This window comes from Oryzias melastigma, linkage group LG23 (assembly GCF_002922805.2).
Source record: "Oryzias melastigma strain HK-1 linkage group LG23, ASM292280v2, whole genome shotgun sequence".
In the NCBI taxonomy this organism is placed as follows: domain Eukaryota; kingdom Metazoa; phylum Chordata; class Actinopteri; order Beloniformes; family Adrianichthyidae; genus Oryzias; species Oryzias melastigma.
In genome coordinates, this window is record NC_050534.1 from 12530897 (window position 1) to 12553060 (window position 22164).

Here is a 22164-nt window from a genome sequence, read left to right on the forward strand (position 1 = left end):
TTGTCAAGAAAAAAAAGATGGTGGGCAACACATGAATTTATGAGATTTTAAAATCTGGGCTAAAACCTTTTAAGATTTGTCATTTTTTAAACTGTTCTTGCAACATTTAATAATTGAGAAAAAAATCAAAATTTACTAAAAGATAGAATCTGCTTCTGACCTACATAAAGTAGTTCCAAATTCAATAGATGCATTGTGGGGTTAAATTAGTAAATGATGCAAACTATTGTTGCTACCTGTACAAAAATATTTAAATTTAGCAAAATAGAACGCTTCTATTTTCTGAAAAAGAAGAAAAACTTTGTCAATAGAGACAAGCTGGGATTGTGAAATGGATGCAGTACATTCTTCTTGGCAGTCAGAATCCATCTGAGAACAGATGGAGTGTGACTGAGTGCAGACAGGGTGTGAAGAGTCATCAGTACTTGGTGCTGGAGCTGTTAGCGAATCGGCTGACGTATGCTTCGTAGATGGAGTTCAGAAATGAGCTGTCAGTCTGAAACACACAGAGAAGCAACTCGGTAACAAATGTCGGTTCGCTGGCACATGCAGAGCATGTTTTTGGCTCGTAAAATATTGGAAAGCAGCATTGTGCTTTCAATGTGAAGTCTGACTTCTGGAAGGTGTTTCTTTTACCTGGATTAAATGCAGCAGCGTGGCTTGAAGCTGGCTTTTGGAGAGGACTCTGGCCTCCTCCTGCTGGGAGGGTTGAGGCAGGGTTGCGGGTGAAGAATGGCTTTCCTGAACAACGGCAGACAAGCCGCTGCTGGACTTTGTCTGAGTGAACACGCTGGGGGCGAGGAGCTGAGTGGGGGGCACGGTGGCTGGTATCCGCTGGGGAGAGATGACCTGAACACAAGGAGAGGTTGAAGAAATGAATAAATTACCATTTCATTCATCTCAGAAAGGAACTTGATTAAATAGAGAGAGAAAATGTCAAAATCTTCAGGAGTTTTGTAGCTCGGAAACAACACGAGCGGTGAAATACGTTTACCAGCTATTGAGAGTGCGATGTACCTGACACTGCAGGGCAGCTTTTTGACCTGCGGCTGGTCCTGCTGACGAACTGGCACAGAGGTTTTGGTTTGGCCCCAGGAATCGAGGCGCCAATCCAGGATGAGGTCGAGGCAGATCAAGAGAGGTCAGGCTCTGCTCCTGCTGGACCAACTGCAGCTTCTGGAGGAGTTCGTGAGGTGAAACCACTCCTTGTAATTGAGATGGCAGGCCTGAAAAAAACAAAGACAGAAAAGATACATTTAAAATGCAAAGTGTAATGCTAAAAACATCTTTGGAAAAACTAGGAAACCCAAAAAAGAGCTACTTTTTCATGTCATTTTCTCATGACAACGAGATCCACTGTCTCATTATCACGACAAAACAAAATTAAATGTATGATAACGGGATAATGAAGCTCCAGACATCCGCAACAAAACAAAGCAGTTTATCAAAGAAACTTGTAGAAAAAATGACAAAAGTATTGTAGTGAATTGAGCTGAGCAGCTGTTTTAGTTTGCTAACGTCTGGAGATCAGTGAACGCATCATGCAGAGACGCTCGTCAGCCCGGAGTTCTGTCAATCAACCTGTTTGTTAGGGGGTTTTAGGGAAATAAAGGGAGGGGGCTGGTACACGAGACAGAATTAAGACGTTTGAAGAGCGTAGATCCACTAATAAATCAAAAAATAGACTAAAAAACAACTTTTTATCTCATTATCACGAGAAAACAAATGTAGTTTTCTTGAGATAACAAGATCCAATATTTCATTATCACAAGAAACTATTTAAAAAAAAAAAAGTAGGACGGGCAGTTTTCAGTTTCACTTTTCATGGAGGAGAAATTAATAATTTCAGTTTGTGCCCAAACGGAATTATCCGACTCCAAGTCTTTCATATACTGGAATAAAGATGTGAAAGAAAAAGATTCATGAGATTTTTACGGCTTTGACATTTCACACCAAACGTCTTTCAACTATAGGTGGCGGACATGAGCTAGTAAACAGTAGAAGAAGAGGAAGAAGCCCCTCCCTGCTTGTCCAGTGTGAACATTATAGGTCAAATCAAGAAAGCACATAATGCAGGTTCTCGAACGAGCACTAAATGCCCATTTTGTAGCTTAAAACAGATTTAATTTAAAATTATTTGTATTAAAAATAAATTTAAAAAATCCTCCAACTATTAAGTATTATATTTGTTTTCAAATCAGTTTACTATATATACTTAAATGAGTTTTTAATATTGGATGTTGTGTTTCTGTTTACGTGATGAGACAGAACCCCACCTGTTCCCAGTGTGGCTGAGGCTGTTTGGCTGCTGTGCTGCTCTTCTGTCTGGGACTCTGGAAGTCTGAAAAACAGCTGCTGGCTTTGTTGTACTTGAAGGTGAGAGCACGAGGGAGACTCTCCTGCTACGAAATGGGGGGAGAGGTGAGAGTGCTGCTGTAGAGGAGGCGGATTGGAGCAACAAGCGATGGGCCGGACGGCAGAGGAGAAGGTGGTCGCCAGCTGAGGAAGTGGATGACTCTGAAAGAGCTTCTTTATGGGATCGGGGTGAAGCTGCTGCTGGTGATGATGGTGGTGGTGGTGGTGCTCCTGATGGTGGTGATGATACAGGTGGTGGTGGTGGTCCAGTGGCACCCTGTTGTCGCACAGCCTGTTCTCCGGGGACTCAGAGAGGGTTTGTAGGCCGCCTCCAACACTCCTCTGTCCCTGCATCAGCTTTGCGATGGCTGGGCAGTGTTGGGGTTCATTCTGCGGAGGCTGATTGGATGTGGAGGGACTCTGCATAACGGCGACAACATTTCCGGTCTCTTCACCAGGTAGCGGACGGACGTCTCCATCTGGGCCCCCGGCGAGAGCAATGTGTCCAACGGATGAGGTTACAGCATCGTCGTAGGTCAACGTGCGAGCCACAGGGGGGCGAGCGGCTTTTCCTGTGGTTGTGGCAGAACTCCCAGCAGGAGGGGGGTCAGCTTTAGAGGAGGGCTGAGATCCAAACAGGGTGGCCAAAGACAGAGCCTTAGGCTCAGAACCCTCACTGCTCTAGAAACCAACAAAAAAAGAAGAATATATTTAATTTCTATGTAGTGTAATATATTATAACACAATATAATGTAGGATAATTTATTATGTAACTAAAACTAAACAAAAATAAAGTAAGCAAGTATTTTTACTAAACAAAAGCTGATCTGAAGGTAAATAAAAAAAGGTTTTAAGCACAAATTGAGTCCGAGACAGAATCGGAACATAATCAAACCTGAGTGTGTGGTTTAACTGGTATTGGTTTGATGAGGTTGGGGTTTCCAAAAAGGACACTACTGCCACCAATTTCTTTTGGTTCAGAGGGAGGTTTCTCCTGATTTAAAAAAAAAAAACAAAAAAAAAAAACGCTTTTATTTTGAAGGAATGCTACAACAAAATAATAACTACAGTGTTGGTTCCTGCTCATCTGTGCTGGTATCATACTTTGTCAAAGTCGCTGCGCGCTTTGGTCAGCATCTGGATGATGTCCACTGGCTTTGTCTTACTACTTCCTCCCTCTCTTCCAGCTCCTATTACTCCTCCTCCTCCTCCTCCCCCTCCTGGTAACAACCAGCCATGCTGGGTGTGAGCCAGGAGCTGCTCCTGATGGGTTAGACTGCACAGAAATAAGAAGTGATATTAAACATGGCATATAACTAGAATGTTTAGTCTTTTTGTGATGATCGTCTGTTTTGATAGAAAGTGTCCTAAGATAGATCATTGGTCTTCAAGTGAAACATTCTGGCATTTATTAACTTAAAAAAAAATCTCATTTAAATATTTATTTCCTACAACAAATCTAATTTTCTGCTTGGATAAAATCTAATATGTTAATCATAAAAAAACTTACATCTTCATCCTTTGGGCAATGCGTTGGCAGTCTTCCTTATCATAGAACCAAATTCCATGAATAACCACTGAGAGAAGAAGAAGAAAGAGACTTCTAAATTAATTAAATATATATATACATATATTAGTGCTAACAATAATGTCACAGTCAAGAACAGTCATAACCAAATAAATAAGTAAAAAGGTAAACTGACTTGCTGTTTTTTTTCTGTTTTAATCTAATTTTACAAAAAGGTCAGCAGACGGCAGAATGAGCTTTCTGACGTAGCATTTCCATGACAATCAAATCAAAGCAGATATTAAAAGTTACATTTTGATGCTGTGACATTTAAACAGGCTTCAGATATGTGACTGCTAGCATCATTTCCTGCTGGAAGAATCGTTCTGAAGCCCGTAGTTTCATAAGATGTTTAAACACGAGCCTTTGGAGCTTCATAAGTTAGATTACGCACATCAGATTACTAGTAAATATTGATATTTTTTTAATTTTTCACAAAGGTAAATTAAAATATTTAGCGTAAAAAACTAATTAAAAAAATTGGAGGGAATAATTATACATTTGGATAAAAAAACAGATACATTTGATTATTTTATTCTGCTAATAAACTAATTAAATAGAATATCTGACATCTTAATCTGCTTTCTAAACAAATATACGATGCAGCATTAAAACAGGAAAGAGAAAAAAAATATCAAGCGAGGGCTCCACAGACAGCTCATATTCTCACACAGACAGAGCGACCACAGAGGTCACTGTGGATGAGGGAAACAGACAGAGGGGGGAAGCAGAGACACACACACAGAGTTAAGTTGAGCCTGGGAAAAATCAGCCGTGTACCAAATAAGTAACTGTAGAGGGGGACTGACTGGTGGAGTCGGAGCCACTTAGTGCTCACAGGGGATGTTTGGAAGACACAGTTAACGTCAGGGAGCTGGAAAAGTGCAGACAAAAATGAAGCTGAAATAGAAGCAAAGACGCTTGACCAGGTGTGTTAAAACTTATAAGTAATGAATTCTAAAAACACAACAGCTGAATGAGACTGTGAAATGTTAAAAGAAGTATTATTTCCTGCAACATCTGACAGGAGAAAAATAAAAACCACAAAAAAAGATGAATTTGACTAAATATAAACAGCTACGGTGGCTTATTGGGGACAAAAACTGGCAAAAAAAGAGCAAAACTGACAAGAAGAGGGCGGGAGAAGGAACCACCAGCTCCAAAATCTAAGCAGAAAAAGAGGAGGCGGAGGGAACTACTTTTTGGACACTGAAGAGTTTAAAATCTCAAGCCAAGAACTATTCAACTGAGAAACCAGGAAGACTAAATTAGCGGGAATGTTTCATAATTTCTGGACGACAAACACCAGAGTTTGAACTTCAAAGTTGGAGTAAAACTCTGTGATTATGAGATCTGCTCCTTAAACCCTTCGGGACCCGGACTTAATCAAAACAGTGAGCACATGGGATGACTCCTCTACAAGAAAAGTCGCCGTTGCACTGGCGTGTTTATCTGTATGTATATGAAAGATCACGTCATATATTTGATGACCACTTTCATTTTTTTTCACTGTTTTCTGGAGGTTAGACTGCTCCAACGGTAAAACACATCCTTATAGAGTTATCCTTACATGAAAGAAACCAACTACAGAGGATTGGAATCCATGACAAGGGGAGGAGTAAACAAGGACACAAACGGCTTCTGAAACTTCGGAGGAAAGACGAGATTATTGCGTCGTCTTTAACGTCTGACTGGAATGCGGGCATCCGCTGCCTATCAAGTTCAAATGAAAGGAGGGAAGAACCGCTGCTCCTGTGGATGACTTCACCAAAAGAAGGTTTGCCCCAAATCAATCCTGCACCATCTTCATCTGAAGAAGAGGACTTTTGATTCAAGATTGTTTCTATGTTAGACTGAAACCATGCTGAGAGGCCTGTTTCAGAGAAAACCCAAACATGAGAGGCTGAAGGAGGAACCTGAAGTCCGGTTTAAAGGCTTGTTGGTGTCGGAACGCGACCTGGGATATACATACGTCCGACCTGGAGGTAAGACTGTCTCTGCATTGATTCTTCAGCTTAGAAAATCAATGGTTTCAGGGTGTGTAAGCTCATATTTATATATATGTTTATGGTGCAGCTAATAACACAAAATATACATAAAATGGTGAATAAAATGCTGCAAAAATTAACTCTAGATAAATAAATTAAAGTAATCCCTGCCGAAAAACATCAATATTGTTGGAATTTTTTATGTGAAGTATTCATTTTTTTATTTTTTAAGGAAATTAAAAAAAACAATCAACTAAATAAAAAAATAAGAGATAAAAAAAATCAAATTGAGATCTAAAATACTAATTTTCTCTCAGAATATTGGTGTGACTGAATAAAAAAAACACACACACAGCTGTAAAAGTTTATAAAAGAGAAGCTTGAAGGCTTCAGACAGGAAAAATAACATTTTGTTCAGTCCAAACTTTTTTGTTCTGTGACATATCCACACAGTTCATTTTTAGCCCGGGCTGCCACTTTGTGCCAACCACCATTCCAGGAAGTAACGGCAGCACTTAGGCCCACATGTTTATCTAATGATAAGATTCCACGACCCCTCCACCGAGAGGTCACAATGGACTGGCAGTCATGACAGCAAACCTATAAATCACACTGTCATCAATAAAACCATGTTTTCAGAGTATGTATCTATATATTAATGTGGTATAACTTCTTTTTATCCTCTTAATGTAAGGCTCTGCAAGTTTGGTTCAGCTATGTCACATCTACAAAGAGGGTCTTTGAAGCCAAAAAGTGCCTCTAAATCCCAGAAGACATAAAGGACGATAAAAATCACTCTGATAACAACCATTACTCATGCTTACTTTTGAGCTCTTTATTAGTCATCTTAAACCAGAGCAATCAGTGTAAACTAACATTATGTTTGAGCATTATATTCGCCCACTCATTTACTTACATAAACCAATCTAATCCGTTCATTTTAACAGCAGACACACTAATCAGTGATTACTGCTTTTCAAGTGTTTTCATGCTTCCCACAAGTGAGTCGGTTGAAATCAGTTCAGAAACCAGCAATGTTAATAAAACAAACAATTTATTTTAATATTCGGGTTTGCATGCATGTCACTGTAAATGACGGAGACGCCAAGACGGCTTCTCGTCATAGCTACTTCTAAGCTAGCGTGTGTTTAGATTATCAGCGACTGTGGTAGTGTATCTAATCTCAGCTGCCTGCTTATGTGGTGCTGTCAGACTCCTGTCCCACAGGCACACTTAAGAATGTGATTGTGTGTGAGAGCGCCCTATGCAGGTCTCAGAGAGTTGGTGATAAAACAAACTGAAATAACCCTGCTCAAATACCTTAAATGGAGCTACTGATTCCGCCGCCCGTGATTGACGTGGTTCTTTTTCTTAAGAACTTTTTGACGTCAAGATCGTGTCTTAGTCATAAAAATATAACTGCATTTGGCTTCTACTCAGGAGCAACACTGTTTTGAAGATGATGCGTCATTCTTTAAACCAACTTTTCACAAAAATGAATAAACAGAGTAATTGTAGTTGAAATAGAGCATTTTAGGTCCATAATAAATCATAAAAATTGGTTAAATATTTGGTTATGCGGGGACAAACTAACCTATGCTAAGGGAATAAGTATGTAAACAAACATTATTTATTTGTTATTGTTGTGTATCTTCACATTTACAAAGAGGCTGGTGTTATTTACATGCGACCAAGCACCACAACTGATGTAAATTTATATTGGCCACACATATTATTTGTAGTCAAGATGCATTTTGCTCCAATTTAAGTACAACAAAGGTTAAATATTGTTGTTGGTCACTTCCTGCAGTTTGTGCGGCCAAGAAAAAAAGTTCACCACTGCCTACACGTATTTAAAAGAATTATACGGGAATCGTCACTTTCTTTAAACATATTTATCTATGTATACAGTAAACCCCGAGGAGGAGTGTCACAGCAATAACTAAAATATGTGATGTAGTGGTTTGCTTTTGTATTTAAGAATAGTCATGTACAGCAAAAGCTGAAAGAATAAGGCAGAAATTGGAAATGTGTGTGTTATTTTTCATTTGTTTTTGTTTTTCGGACTTACAACGTGCGTTCCGATAAAGCAGGAAAGGGTCCTGGAGCTGAAAGTCCAAGTCCTTTGTGATCGGCTCTGTCAGATTGTCCATGCTGAGGCGGTTCATGATGGTAAATCCATGTCTTGGAGATGCCAATCTGAATCAAAACAGTAGGCAACACAATAAAAATAAATAAAATAAAAAAAATATTCAGAAGGAATAAGGTATTACAAAGAGTGGCACAGTATCTCCATAACAGAAATTACAATTATTGAAATAAAATAAAAATAATTTCATACTACAATTGCAATGCATGAACACAAATAAATAAGAAGTTGCAGACTTGTATGCCATTTTTTTTACCTTGTGTAAATAAAAAGAGTCCCTTCAACTTCCGTCTTCTCCTGAAAAACAAATAAACAAACACGTAAAAAAATGTTGAATCTTTTTATTATTATCGAGTATTTTAGGTTGCTGCTTCCATAAACAAAGCTCTGTGACGCAGGATGGAAACTGTTTCAGTGTGCTTGACTAAATAATAGTTTATTTTCTCGTATTGAGGTGATAAAAATATGTATTAGTTCATAAAGGATCTATAACTTCTAAATTACTTCAAAAAACAACTTTAAACAAATAAAGTTTAACTTAGATCAAAAGTAATACCTGCGCAAAACGCGCCACTGATTGAAGCTAAGCTAAGCTAAGTTAGCACGGGGAATAATTTGTTAGGAAAAAACGTACCCACTCATTTGTCCTGTTGTTATATGTATACAGAGCGACTTGGCTGGCCACATCCACAATATTATTTATATATGGGTCCTGCCGCTGCAGAGCTGCGAGACTTATATCCAGTCCTTTCGCAGAATTACAGCCGCTGCTACCTTCAGAAGTCGCTGTCATGGTGAAGTTAGCTAGCTAGCTAGCTAAAGCAATAGCTCGCTAAGATTAATTAAAAATCGAACCAACAAGCTGCGAAAAAAATCTAAACACTTAAATAAAGATTCGGAGTGGCTTGTTTATACAGTTAATACATTTCAATGCAATTTTTCCTTGGCTGTTGATCTCTAACTGTCATAAGTAAGTTAAATATCGGCCATGTTTGGAGATTGTAAACAAGCTAGACATGAGTAGCTGCACGGCCTTAAAGATGCAGCCCTAGCAATCGAGTTGGAAAAATCGATCGATCGAATTACATTAACAGGGGGAGTTTTTGCCTTAAAGTCAAGACAGTAAATTTTTGAATATTATTTTCTCTTTAAATTAATCAAAATTTGATTTTTTGGGGGTCGGTTTGACAACATTTTTAAGACTATTTAAGTGTAAAGAGCTTTACGAGCTTTAAGAGCGACGACGTCAACCTACAAGAAAAAAACTGCCCCCAATGAAAAAAAAAAAAAAAAAATTACAAATGGTTTATAGACTGTGGAAGAAACTCGTCACTTGAAGTCCACCCACTCTTTGAAAGGAACGCAAATTGGTGAATTTCTAAAACGGTAAGCATATTTTTCTTCATTTTTTTCTGTCTCTATGCATTAAAGTCATAATTAAAGTGCTGAACACTTTATTTTATAGTTTATCACCACCGGCATGGTTTTAATGCTGACTGGTGGTGATTTCATAAACATATTAGGGTTTTTAGTAACCAAAAATAATTTATTGCACTTCCTGATAAATCCACTAGAGGGCGATAAAAGATTCCACAATTCATTGGTGACTTTTTTGCTCTTGTGTACAGAATGTTATGCTGAAGTACTGTATGTTACTGAGGATATCACATTGCGGTATAGCTATAAAACTGAAAATGTTTTCAGCTTCCTGTTACAATCGTGATTATGAATTGTCACAATCTGAAATGGAATGGAAATTCATTATGTATAGTTTTTTTCATACTTGTGGAGAAATATTAAATATTTGTGATAGAAGCTCAGAAAAAAGGTGATTTTGCATTAAAAGTTGTGAATATAAGTTAAAGTGGAAATATTATGTAAACTTAACAAACAAATTCTTACTTTTAAGAAAGAAAAAACTGGAAGCCCGACATAAATACATTGGATTTGGGTTGAAATGTTTAAATTCCCACTTTTTTTTCTAGATTATTAGGAAATTTTAGGATTCACATCATTCAGCTAAAAAAAAAAAACAGGGAATTCCCCTTTAAGTGAGCAACAGGTTGTTGATTTCCCACATCGGACCGGAGCATTTGAATGTTTGTCTAAGATTCCCAGAGATCCGTTGGGAGAGTCTCACACACACACTCCATACAACAACAAAAATAAAAGCGTCCTAAATAGAACTGATGCTCCATGGGTAGGCTGAATTACAGAGGACATTTTTGAATGTGTCTCTGCCTGTTTGATATCTGTTCTCACGATCTGCCCTCCGTCCACTCAATCGTTCCTGTCTGTTCTTCTTTCATTCACTGAATAACATAATTCAACAGAGGCCAGATTTAGTGTGTTAAGCCGACTGTCTCATGACTTCTCTAGTACTGACATGATTGTCATCTACTTTAGTAAAAACTAGTTTGGAATTATACTCAAGGGGTTCTTTTAAAAAACCCCAATTATTATTAGTCTATTGAGTTTAACAGTGTTACAAAAGCACTTTCCACATTTTCCCCATGATTGAATTTTGAACATTTCCATGAAAAGGGATTCAAGCTTGTTTGTGTAAACAACTGCTCCAGGCTCCCAAACTGTCAAATGAGTTAATAGAGATGAGTATTAGAGTCACAGATTTATCTTGTGACTTTTTGGACGGGTTTATCTTGTGACTCTTGATCTCCTCAATGGGAACATTGGACATTTTACAGAGCAGATGAAACTGGCCTTGATCGGGTTCTAGAAAGGATAAAATGATGTTGAGCTATCATGTCAGAATGAACATCCAGACAATAAAATCATTGTTTTATGTGATTAACCACTCATTTTTGGATATTTTGTACTTTTTCCTCCCTAGTTAATGTATTATTTAACTGTTTAAAAGGTTGTTATTCTCGATACCCTACATGTTGCTACTAGGAATGCACAAAAGTAAAGCTAAATAGTGGCGTGTTGGTTACTATGCAACCAGAGCTAACCAACCGCTTAGCATTGTGGAAGACATGGGTTGTAGGGGTCCAATGAACGCCTTGAAACATTACCAATCAGATGGATACTATCCTATGGGTGCTAACCTGAGATGTAAACATTTACTTTATTTGCAAAACATGTAAAAAAAATGTTTTAGGCTATATGAAACATTAAAAAATAATAATAAATACAAATTTAATATTTACATTTGATATTTGGTTTGGCCAAGAGTTTTCATTTTCATTCAGCTTCAGCCACAAATGATTTAGACGCATCAGAAAAAACAACAACTACTAATAATACCAATTAATTAATATTAATAATATCATTATTAATTATATACTGCTACTACTACGACTACTAATTATAACATTATTAATACACTATATCTACCACTGCAAGCACTAGAACCACTACTACTATTATTACTACTACTACTACTACGTCCTTTACTACTACTACTTATAATAATAATGCATTTTATTATTATACTACTAGTACTAATAATGCCAATACAATTATTAATCATATTATTAATAATTACACTACTACTACAACCTCTACTGTTGCTACTACTATTAATTTTACCAAAACGGTTATTACTCCTACACCACTACTACTACTACTTCTACTACTACTACAACCACCACAGCTATATCTACTGCTCCTACTATTACTACTATTACCACAACTGTTATTACCCCTACTACTACTACTAATAATAGCAATAATACAAACTATTATTATATAATCTCTACTACCTGATAATCATTTTATTAATAATTACACTACTACTTCTGCTTCTACTACTGCTACTACTAGTATTACCTAGACTACTACTTCTATTACTACTCTACTACTAGTACTAATACTACTATCACAACTACAACTATGACTACTATTACCACAACTACTACTACTATTATTAATAACAATAATACCTGAATACACATATTAATAATTACACTACTGCTACTAATTATAATAATTTAATAATAACAACAATAATATAATGATATCAGTAATTACTTTACTACTACCACCACTAATATTATTATCATCATTGACATCATAAATACATCCGTATTGGTAACTATTCTGTGTAATAAAGTATCTGTAAATGTCATGATGAAACCTAGAGGGGAGTTTGCAAATAAATCCAGGTGTAAAACATTAAGACAGAACTATTCTGCAAAAAAATAAATAAATAAATAAATAAAAAACAGCAGCTTCTTGGACTCCAGGAATTGCATTGATTCGATTAGAGTTCTGAAACCGAGCATGAACACATTTTTAATATTACAATCCTTTAAAGTGGAATCAGTTTATCTTTTTCATATAACGTCTAATGTTCTCGGTCTGCAGATTTTGCTCGCCATGAGGCCGTGGAGCAAAACTTCCATCCTTTTATCAGTGCCAGAAATGATCCATTTTCTGGTAATACTCTGTAATAACCGAACATCTGTATCAAACAAATTATGCGCTTTTCAGAAAAAAGACAATTCAGTTAACAAATTGCCTCAGTGGAAGCTTTCCGAGTTGCCGGTCTATCTTTACTATGTCTACGGTGACACATGTAGACAAAAAGCTTTAAACTGGATGGAATAGTGGGTGGTGATTTTGCACTTTGGCACTGAGCAAATGAATACAGGCATGGCTGAGCTCCCCGATTCACCTCCTGATTATAGCCTGCAGCCAGACTGACATGAGGCCTGCATATTGTTAACTTTGTATTCAATGTCAAGGACAATTATATGGGAAGGCCAGAACCAAGATTAGAAAGATGTTTGCTGTTCTCCTCATGGATTACCGGGTCAGATTATTTGGAATTAAATCAAAAATAAAAACATTAAATTAGATTAAATTAGAATCTTTTTTTATCTTCGGAGTATTTTGACAGGAAGATTTATTATTTTTATTTTGTTATGTGTTTATTTTATTGATAAGAATATTGTTTTATTTAGTCAAATTGTGCAAAAGTTACCATGTTTTTTCAGAAATCAAAAGAAACCAAAGCAAGCACAGCACTAAGACAAGTAAAAGTCCCATTCTGTGCTATTTTACATGTTTTTGTGCCATTTTTTTCTGATGATGAAGGCCACATATTTAAATCCATTACATTTTTTATTTAAAAATATTCCCAGTACTGTTTTTATTATGATTATGAAGTTTTTAACCAAATTCTCACAACCTAAATGTCTTAAAAATGAATTTTTCATGTTGATCTGAAGCCTCTGTTTCCAAAATCTCCTCTGAGGGGCCGTGGCTTTTAGAGCTGAGTCTGTCTGATTGACAGATACAAAAGGAGAAATACTCGGAAATGCAAAAACAAAATGATTTCTTATTACATGTGTTCTGTTTTATAAGAAAAATGACACACAGACATGTTAAAAACTCAAAAACTTGAAGAAAAAAAAAGAAAAATTGAATTTCTGAGTATTTATTTATGTTTAAATGAATTTCCGCCACTCTGCAGAGACTATGTCCTAGAAAACAACATTTTTTATTTTATTTTAATGGTATAATCATAACTAAAAGACCAATAGGAAGACGTAAAAAATAATTGAAGAGGATCAGAGTGTTCGTCAGTAAACGATGGGAGAGATTTGTGTTTCCTCATTAAATGGCAAACCTAAAAAAAAATCAATTTTAAGGTCCAAAGAGAAGCTTTTTGTTAAAAAAAATCTTAACTTACAGGCCATTTTGGGGCCAAGCTGACTAATGTCATCAAAGCATTGTTTAGGGCTATTTAGGTAATATCTGATGTTGTTTTTGTTTGACATTTTACTCTCAAATGAGCTTCGTTTCATGGCGTTACCTGAGTAAAACAGACCCCCGCCTCCAGAAAATGACACAGCACGCCCTGAGGACTAAGCATAATTTGTTCCTGCGTTGAAGCAAATTTGACTTTAGTGAAAGATCATCAAAGCCTAATGATCCCCAGGATAAATCCTTTGACCTCATTGATCCTCTGGGACTTTTGGATAATCTTGAAAAAATCTGCATCTTTGTGGTTGGTTGCTGTGAAAAGATCAGAGCTTGAGTCATAAAGGAGTCCAGATATTTAGTGAGCGTGTAAACACAACTTTGGCCAAAGAAAAGAACGAGCTGAAAAAATCCAGATGTGGGGGGTGACTGTGGACCAATGACATGGTCTACAATCTGTTTGTTCCTTTCAGCTATGCTGTTTTACACGCACTTTCGTTCTCCTTCCTGCGCCCCACAAACAATTCTGATGTTGTGGGCACCACTTCATCCTCACAGCCATCATCATCTTCATCATCATCTGGAAAACAGCCGCTGGTTCTCCTCCATTGCCTGGATAGTTTACCCCCTCCTCCTGTCTTCCCTCCTTCCTTTGGAGCAAACTCACACACAGGCGCGCGCGCACACATCTGGAAACAGTCAAAGCGTCTACATGTGCTGAAAGGAGGGGGGGTACCCCTCGCTCTTGCTCTCTCTCGGTATCACTGCAGAGCTGAGCTGCAGGGGCAGCAGAGGCAAACTCCCGCTCAGAGAGAGGCAGACAGACTGACTGAGTCACAGGCGCACACGACCGGACCGTCATGGACTGGATCGGGGCAGAGAAACCAATCCTCGGATGAGGCAGGACGGCCTGGCTTTTGTTTTCCGGGGAGTCTCCTTTTTTTTTTTTTTTCTTTTTTTTTCTTGGTTGTTTTTTGGAATAACCGACAGCCCGTGATGGAATATTTACGCACCTTTCATTTTCTAATTTTCCTCCTCTCCTCTTCCTTCTCCTTTTCCTCTTCCATCACCTCCACCTCTTCTTCTCCTTCTTCCTCTTCTTCTTCTCCATCCTCTCTCATTCGGATGACACGCTGCTGAAGATGCGCACGAATGCGTCTTTTGCGCACCGCCACTGACAGCGTCCGTTCTCTCTGACATTTCCAAAACCCTCAGTTGTCTCTCCCCCCACCACCACCACCTCTTCTACCTTTACCAGCGCGAAGACAAGGGGGAGAGAGGAGTGCGAATTGAATCGGACGCAGGGCTGGTTTCATGTTTCTCGCCTAGGGCCCGGATGTACCGAGGGATGCACCGGTGCGTTTTCCCAACCGGTTCTGCCGAAAGCTCCCTCTTTTTTCTCGCCTTCACCTCCATCATGGGGATTAGGTAATATTCACTCCATCCGAAGAGACCCTCCCCATAAACAGAAATAACGGATTACCCCCCTCCAAAAAACTGTCCGTGTCAGACAGTTTTTTTTTCTTCTTCCGTCCCCCCTCCTCCTCCTCCTCCTCCTCCTCCTCCTTTTATCATTTCTTTATTTTTGGGGGGTCTTTTTCCCTCCCCCCTGTTGGTTGGACCCCCCCCTCCTCTCTTCCCATTCACCTCTAGGGATAACACAGGACTACATTTATGGTAAATGATAGCAAAAACATGTACATCCCGGAGGACACCCTTGAGAACCATCAAGGTATGTTACCTTTTATTTATTTATTTATTTATTTAACTAACATATGAGAGTGATTGGTGAGGGGGGGAGTATGGAGTGAGGGGAAAGATGAGAGTGATGAAGGGGTGTCATCGCCTTCATTGCAACAGATGGACACATGCCGTTCCCACTTTAGTGTCTGTGCGCACTTTTGTTTAATTTTATTCCAGCAACTCCTAACGTGAAGGAGGCCTGTGCCATGGACTGGTTTGGTCCACACTTGTGGATTCGTCAGGGCCTGACCACATAGGAGAAGAATTGGAGGGGCAACAGTTTGAGACCTCTCCGAGCTTGTGCGTAAAAAGCCATTTTTACGCACGTTGTATTTGTTTAGGAACACACGAGTTTGTGACTTTTTAATATGGCTGTAGGCCTCTTTATTATAAATGAACTGCATAGAGGTGACAGGTGGCAGCAGGAGGGCTGCAGGACTTTTATTCTCCCGCTGAGAATTTGCTTGATGAGGAGCTATTTTTGGGGGGGAATGGAAGCGCAAACGTCACGACTTTTAAAGTGTTTTTCGTGCCACGCCGGCGTGGTGTAGGGGGAACCGAAAACCCAGTCTCACTGCGAGGAAAGGCTCTGTTTGCATTGCGCAGTATTACGCGTCGCTCCTTCCACCCACGTTGCAGAGAGCGAAGCGGCAACGCATTTGTCTGTGCGGCTCGACAGGCGCTTATCCCCCCCTCCAAAAAAAAAAAAGAAAAAAAAACCCTCTTATTTTCCTCGCCGTCGTCGTCGCCCCCCCACCATCAACCACCTTCATCACAACCACATACCTCTGCCTTGGCGACAGGTTCCATAGCAACAGGGGATAAGGAGAGGGGTGGCGGTGGATTGTATGTAGGTGGATGCGCGCGCGTTTGGACGTGCATCTGTGTCGCAGCGTGGCACCAGCAGTTTTCAACGAGGAGCAACTGCTGTTATCAGTGTTACCTGAAGGAACAGCTGTCAGGTTCATGCTTCTGTCTAAACTAGTTGAGGACAAGCTGCTTCTCTGCATGGAGAAGAAATAAAAAAAAAACTGCTTTTATTATCTTGATGTTACCTTTACCTGTCAGGGAACATATTTATGACCTTTGAGTGACAGATGTCAATAAAGAACACATGCATGGACGGGGGGGAAAAGCTTCTATCCTGTTTTAAAATTACATTTTATTACTTTTTTGCTCATTTTTGTTCATTTTATATATTTTTTCCATCTATTTTGTCCTTTTTAGACATAAAACTTTCATTTCATTCTTTTAGATGCCTCTATCATATTTATGTTTCAACAAATCACATTCCTCATAAGAAATCTTTGGATGCCAGAAACAAGTAACTTTGACAAAAAAATATAGAATAAGTTACTAACTCATGCTACCAGTTTGACACGACTCATCTTTAAACAAGTTTCTTTTGATGATTTGATAGTTTTGTAGCTCAACTTGGAGATGTTCAGCACCACTTTGAACTACCTTCTCGTTGCTGCGCTTAATGCCCTCCAAAAAGTCAAGCAAATGAATTCAACTATCACAGTGAAAAAGTAGGCCGCTGTATCAGATCACAGCACAGACGAGGATTGATTAATGAGTTGTAAAATCAAAGTGAAACCTGCCGTCAACCTTTTCCACAAATTAATTTTCAGAGAGATAAGAAGAAAAAAAATCTTGATGAGACCTTCAAGATCTTCAGTTTTATTCAAACAATTTAAGCTCTGTCACTTCTGGACCTTTTATTAAATTTACAGCGGACATGTGGTCTTTTCAGCACCATGGACAGTTCAGCCATTATTGGTCTATTGACATCTACATGATGGATGCTGACATGTTTAAAGATCAGCTTTTGCTCTAAGATATCATTTCTTTGTGTCTTGATTCCATCATTATCCTAAATGTTCTGTGCGTGAATTATGACAGATTAGATTAGGAAAAAAGGATTAAAGACAAAGAAAGTACTTGAACTTCCATTCTATTTATTGTATTATCTGTTTGTTTTCCTACATGCAGATATCAGTGAAATGTATGTGGACACGAGTAAAGTAATAAAATCAATTTAGCGTTCTTTAGAGCTGGGGTCTCCAAACCTTTTCTTGTGAGGGCCACAAGACTGATATCGGTGTGTAGGCTAACAGAAAAAGTGTAACAATCACAGCCGAAACGTAAACATTTATGGTTTTCCAGAAAACCACACACAGACAAATTTTAAATAATTCATTTCTTTAATCTTCACAGAAAAAATAATACTAAAACATAAAAAAGTAGTTTTAAAAACTAGATATATAGCGTTACATGCAACGGATTAAAGAGCTGAAATTGCTTAATTGGTAGCTAAAAACACTGAAGCTGAATGCTAGTTAAAATATTGGCAAAGTGCCAAAAAGACTAATACAATTAGCCTAAGAAGCTAGCATGTGGTTGAAATATTAGCTAAAATTTTAAAAATCCTAAAAAAAAACTGAAAAAAGAACTAAATTAGCCAAAACAGCTAGCATGTGGTTGAAATATTAGCTAAACTTCTAAATATCCTAAAAAAAAATGAAAAAAGAACTAAATTAGCCAAAACAGCTAGCATGTGGTTGAAATATTAGCTAAACTTTTAAAAATCCTAAAAAAAAAATTAAAAAAGAACTAAATTAGCCAAAACAGCTAGCATGTGGTTGAAATATTAGCTAAACTTCTAAATATCCTAAAAAACCGAAAAGGCTAAATTAGCCAAAACAGTTAGCATGTAGTTGAAAATTAGCTAATCTCCAAATTAGCCTAAAAACAGAAAAAAACCTTAGTCAGCCAAAATAGCTAGCATGCAGCAGAAATATTAGCTAAATGCCAAATTAGCCTAAAAAAATCGAAAAATGTCTAATTTGGGGGGCCGAGTCAAGTGTGGAGGAGGGCCGGCTCTGGCCCGTGGGCCATAGTTTGGAGACCCCTGATTTAGAGTCCCACTCCAACCATCTTTTGATCTATTTTTAAAGTGATTATGCCGTTTTAGCCAAAATAATAACAAAAAAAAAATGTTGTTATAGGTCATAGTTTCTGCAGAGCAGCAGAAATTTGTTAGAAATTCAGCTCTGAGTTGTGTTGGCGTAGAGCAATCGTGCCCCCATTTCCCACAATCTATCTGTTTACTAGCTCTCCCACTACCTTACAGCTCCTCACAACCCCAATCTAACATTACGGGTGTCATATCGAAGCTATCCAGCTGAGCAGTTTTGAGTCGGATGCTGGAAAGGACAAGGAAAGCAAAGATGTGGATTTATTTATCTGCAAGTGGATGCATCAGAATGGAGCGGATAGGCCTGTGATTGTAGCTTCAACGTCACTGCTACAAGCTTTATCCAATAGCATTCTTTTATCTACTTTAAAACCAAGTGAAAGCCGAATCGATGTGGGGACCCCTCTCACAATATGCCAATTTTTTCTTGTATTTCAGATTCACTTCAGCTGACAAGACAAAAAAATAAAAATAAAATTAAGCCGTTTGGGTTTAAAATAAAAAAGAAGCACACACGAATTGAATGATATCCTTAGATCTTGTAGCTTTATGTTACACTTCCTAAGCTTTTTTGCGCTGGTGCTCGACATTCTGTCCATTGTCACTTGGATCCCAGCTTTACATCTGCTCTGCGATTTATGATGCACACAGTTGCACCGAATCCTCATATTCTCTCTATAAACCAGCTGTACTACATCTGCAAGCCTCTCAAGCAGGCATGACACTAAACATTTCCTGACACAGACACATGCCGACTTGCCTTTCTGCACATTACAGATCGGAGCAAACGCTCGTGAAACCTCGTGTTATTGTATGTCGGGGAGGGGAGCTCTCCCTTCTGCACACACATGCGCTTTTTCTCCAGCAGCAGTGCAATCAGCGAGTAATTTTCTCTGTGGGCATTGTGCCACAGGTGCCTCCGTTAGGGATGGTAATTGATTTCTGAAGGTCACCTGGGGTGCAGGACACCTGCGAGCTTAACTCACTCAAACGACTTGACAGGCTCAATGATTGCATCACTCCAAACTCAAGAGAAGTTGCAAATATCACATGTATGTCTTTAGATTTATTTTAACAAAAATACTGGAGGTCAGGGGGGTCAAGCTCCGGGAAATCTTACTTCATCTGCTTCTGATTACCTGGATCAGGTGTGTCTAACCAATACGGAGCTTGACAGGTTACCCTTAAGGACTGGAGTTTTTTTGTATCAAAAATTGCGATATTTCCCTTAAAATATCAAGAACTCCACCAATAAATGGTTTCAGAAATTGAGGGTTTGAAAGGTGTATGTTTATTTAATAAGTCAACGTCCTGCACAGCATTCCTTACAGATTTGTTTTAATTAGAAACCACGTGGGGTAAAAGCTTCCTTTGACATGCCAGATGTAGACTAGAATACATTTTGGATAATTAAATACTCATCTACCTATAATTAATGCATTTTTCCCCTCTGTCACAACTGAAATTGAAACTGTGAGACCAAAATTAATTGTATGATCATTTTAAGTTGAAGTCGTTATTTAGAAAAAGTAATCAAAATCCTGCTCCAAATATATATTTTTTGAATTATAAAATCTTTTAATTATGATTATGCAGTTTTTAGCCAAAATTAAAAAGCCTGTGTCGTTTATTTAAGACATATTTTCTGTAGAGCAGCAGGAGCTAATTAGAAATTTGTCTTTAGGGTTTCTACAGTGGAAGTTAGCCTACATTAAAATCCCAGGATGCTTGTGTTGATTTGATTTGATTTTTTTATTTACACAAATAAAAAGAGCATAAGAATACAAGCAATACGAACATTCAGAAAAATAACATTATTTGATGCTATGTCACAGAAACCCAACTGGATTTATTCAAAATGTTCAAATCTATAAAAAAAGAGATAAAATACAGTAAGTGAACAAATAGAGAGCTAGAACTAAAACAAAAAAACAAAATACTGTAGCATAATAATTCAAAATCAAAATGGTTTTATGAAAATTAAATTATAAAAAATATATTTTCAAACATAATGAAACAATATTTTATACCTTGATATCACAATCCTTTGTTGGTTGTTTCTTATTGAAACTTGCTATCAAGAACTCAAACTCGTTTAATAATTTGCTGCCATGGTAACGGAAAGAAAACTTCTCCCTTTAGCATACAGCTCCTCACAAGCCCAAAGTAACATTATTAGTGTAGCAGAAAGATGGCGAGCAATATTTTAGAGCTACAGTTTTGATCCAGATGCCAGTTTAGACGAGGAATATGAAGACGGGAATGGATCTTTGGACAGTTGCTGCATGAAAAATCTGAGATTTTTAATAAATTTACCTTTGTTTGTGGGTTTTGACAGCTCCATAGACCCTTACTCCAAACTTTTTCATGCAAGACAAAAGAAGTGTGTTTGTCTTAACATCCATTTTTCATGTGTTGTTTTTATTCATGCAGAAATCACAGAAAACCTAAGAGACTGAGGACCTATTTTCAGTGATAGCCTCTTTTTTATTTTACAGAGGATGTTATTATCTTTAATAATTCATAGGTTGGCAAAGAGGCTTTTTCTAAAAGAGTGTTCTGTGTCTGTTTGAGTTTTTTAATTGGCCAACAAGCTACAAATACTCAAATCCTCTCCTGTTTTACATGCACAACAGTGCAGGAGGATGATGTGGTGGCTAGCTGTTATTGAGGATGAAAAACATTTTACTTTAACCTTTAAGAATGGAGCTCCAATGTTTATGTTCTTTGATTTACTGTCATTCTTTAATTCTTAACACGATCAACGTAATTCCAGGAGATTCTGAAGGAGAAAAGCTGCTTTTCTCCTTCAGAATCTGCTGGAATTACGTTGATCGTGTTAACGGTTGAAAAGTTACAGTATGATTAAAGAATTAAGCGTCACCGGCGACGCCTCAGGTGTTAAAGAGTTAACTGTAAAAGCAGTTTAGAGGTAAAGAAGTTGGTAGAAGCATCCTGAAAGAGGAAAAGAAATAAAAAATGGAGGGAAAGGCGAGTAGGCCTAGGCGAGTGAGTGACAGGAGTAAAGGCACAGGGAGAAGGAGGGAGGTGATGGAGCATAAAAAGAGGCCAAAGAGGGAGGATTATCTATGACTATGTCTTGCTCCAGCTTCCGGTTGGTTATGGGAAATCTATCTGGAGGCTGTGCTTTGTTGTTGGCGCTATCAGGCCTCAGTCTTCATTGCCAACACCTGCAGTGTTGTGTGTTTAAAATATCCCTGCGTGATTGACTCACTTAGTGTATTTGGACATGTGTCTTACCCACTGAAAGCCCTCACAGACACACATTGTTTATCGATCTGGCTCTCAGATATTGACCTGAGACCTGTAGCATCATCCACTTTAATTTTCTTTTTCCTCTCTCGAGCTCTCATCGACTCTTTTCTTCTTCATAGTTTGATAATCTTAGATGTTCTCCTTCAGAGTAAAGCTGAACAGTGCTGGAAGACCCACTCCAATGAAAGTTGTGTAACATGTTCTTGTGGAGCATTTTGTCATAATTTATAAAGAAAATTAAGATTAAAATAGCATTTTTGAGTATTTCATTATTCAAATTGTAGTGAATTAGGAACAGACAAAGGAAAACTGTTGGAAAAAGCTTGTAGCTGTCCGATCTATGTACGTCTTCTAGCTAAAACTGTACATCTGGATAGCGTTAATATTGCGCTCCATACACCGGTAGTATTATGTTGGGGTTGTGAGGGACTGTATA

At 38.0% G+C, this 22164-nt stretch overlaps 2 protein-coding genes across 16 annotated transcripts in view; one reads left to right on the forward strand and one right to left on the reverse strand.

Annotated features, from left to right (window-relative positions):
• Positions 1-15162, reverse strand: part of dcp1b (decapping mRNA 1B) — a 17555-nt gene extending 2393 nt beyond the window's left edge. Inside the window, exons 1-10 of one of the 4 annotated variants that reach the window (XM_024289235.2) lie at positions 8694-8882; positions 8316-8356; positions 7982-8109; positions 3866-3932; positions 3460-3631; positions 3251-3349; positions 2277-3036; positions 1018-1226; positions 637-849; positions 426-496 (exon numbers count right to left, since the gene is read on the reverse strand). In XM_024289235.2, the coding sequence (XP_024145003.1) occupies positions 426-496; positions 637-849; positions 1018-1226; positions 2277-3036; positions 3251-3349; positions 3460-3631; positions 3866-3932; positions 7982-8109; positions 8316-8356; positions 8694-8852 (1919 nt within the window). In that variant the 5' untranslated portion in view covers positions 8853-8882. Of the gene's footprint in view, positions 1-6; positions 497-636; positions 850-1017; positions 1227-2276; positions 3037-3250; positions 3350-3459; positions 3632-3865; positions 3933-7981; positions 8110-8315; positions 8357-8693; positions 8883-14742 lie in introns of those variants that run through there. The other 3 variants (XM_024289237.2, XM_024289228.2, XM_036210160.1) reach the window with 3 other exon arrangements.
• Positions 15163-15260: 98 nt separating this feature from the next.
• cacna1c (calcium channel, voltage-dependent, L type, alpha 1C subunit) overlaps positions 15261-22164 on the forward strand; it is a 190283-nt gene continuing 183379 nt past the window's right edge. For all 12 annotated transcript variants that reach the window (XM_024289135.2, XM_024289151.2, XM_024289219.2 and 9 more), the window contains exon 1: positions 15261-15461. In XM_024289135.2, coding sequence (XP_024144903.1) covers positions 15404-15461 — 58 coding nt within the window. In that variant the 5' untranslated portion in view covers positions 15261-15403. The remainder of the gene's footprint in view (positions 15462-22164) is intronic.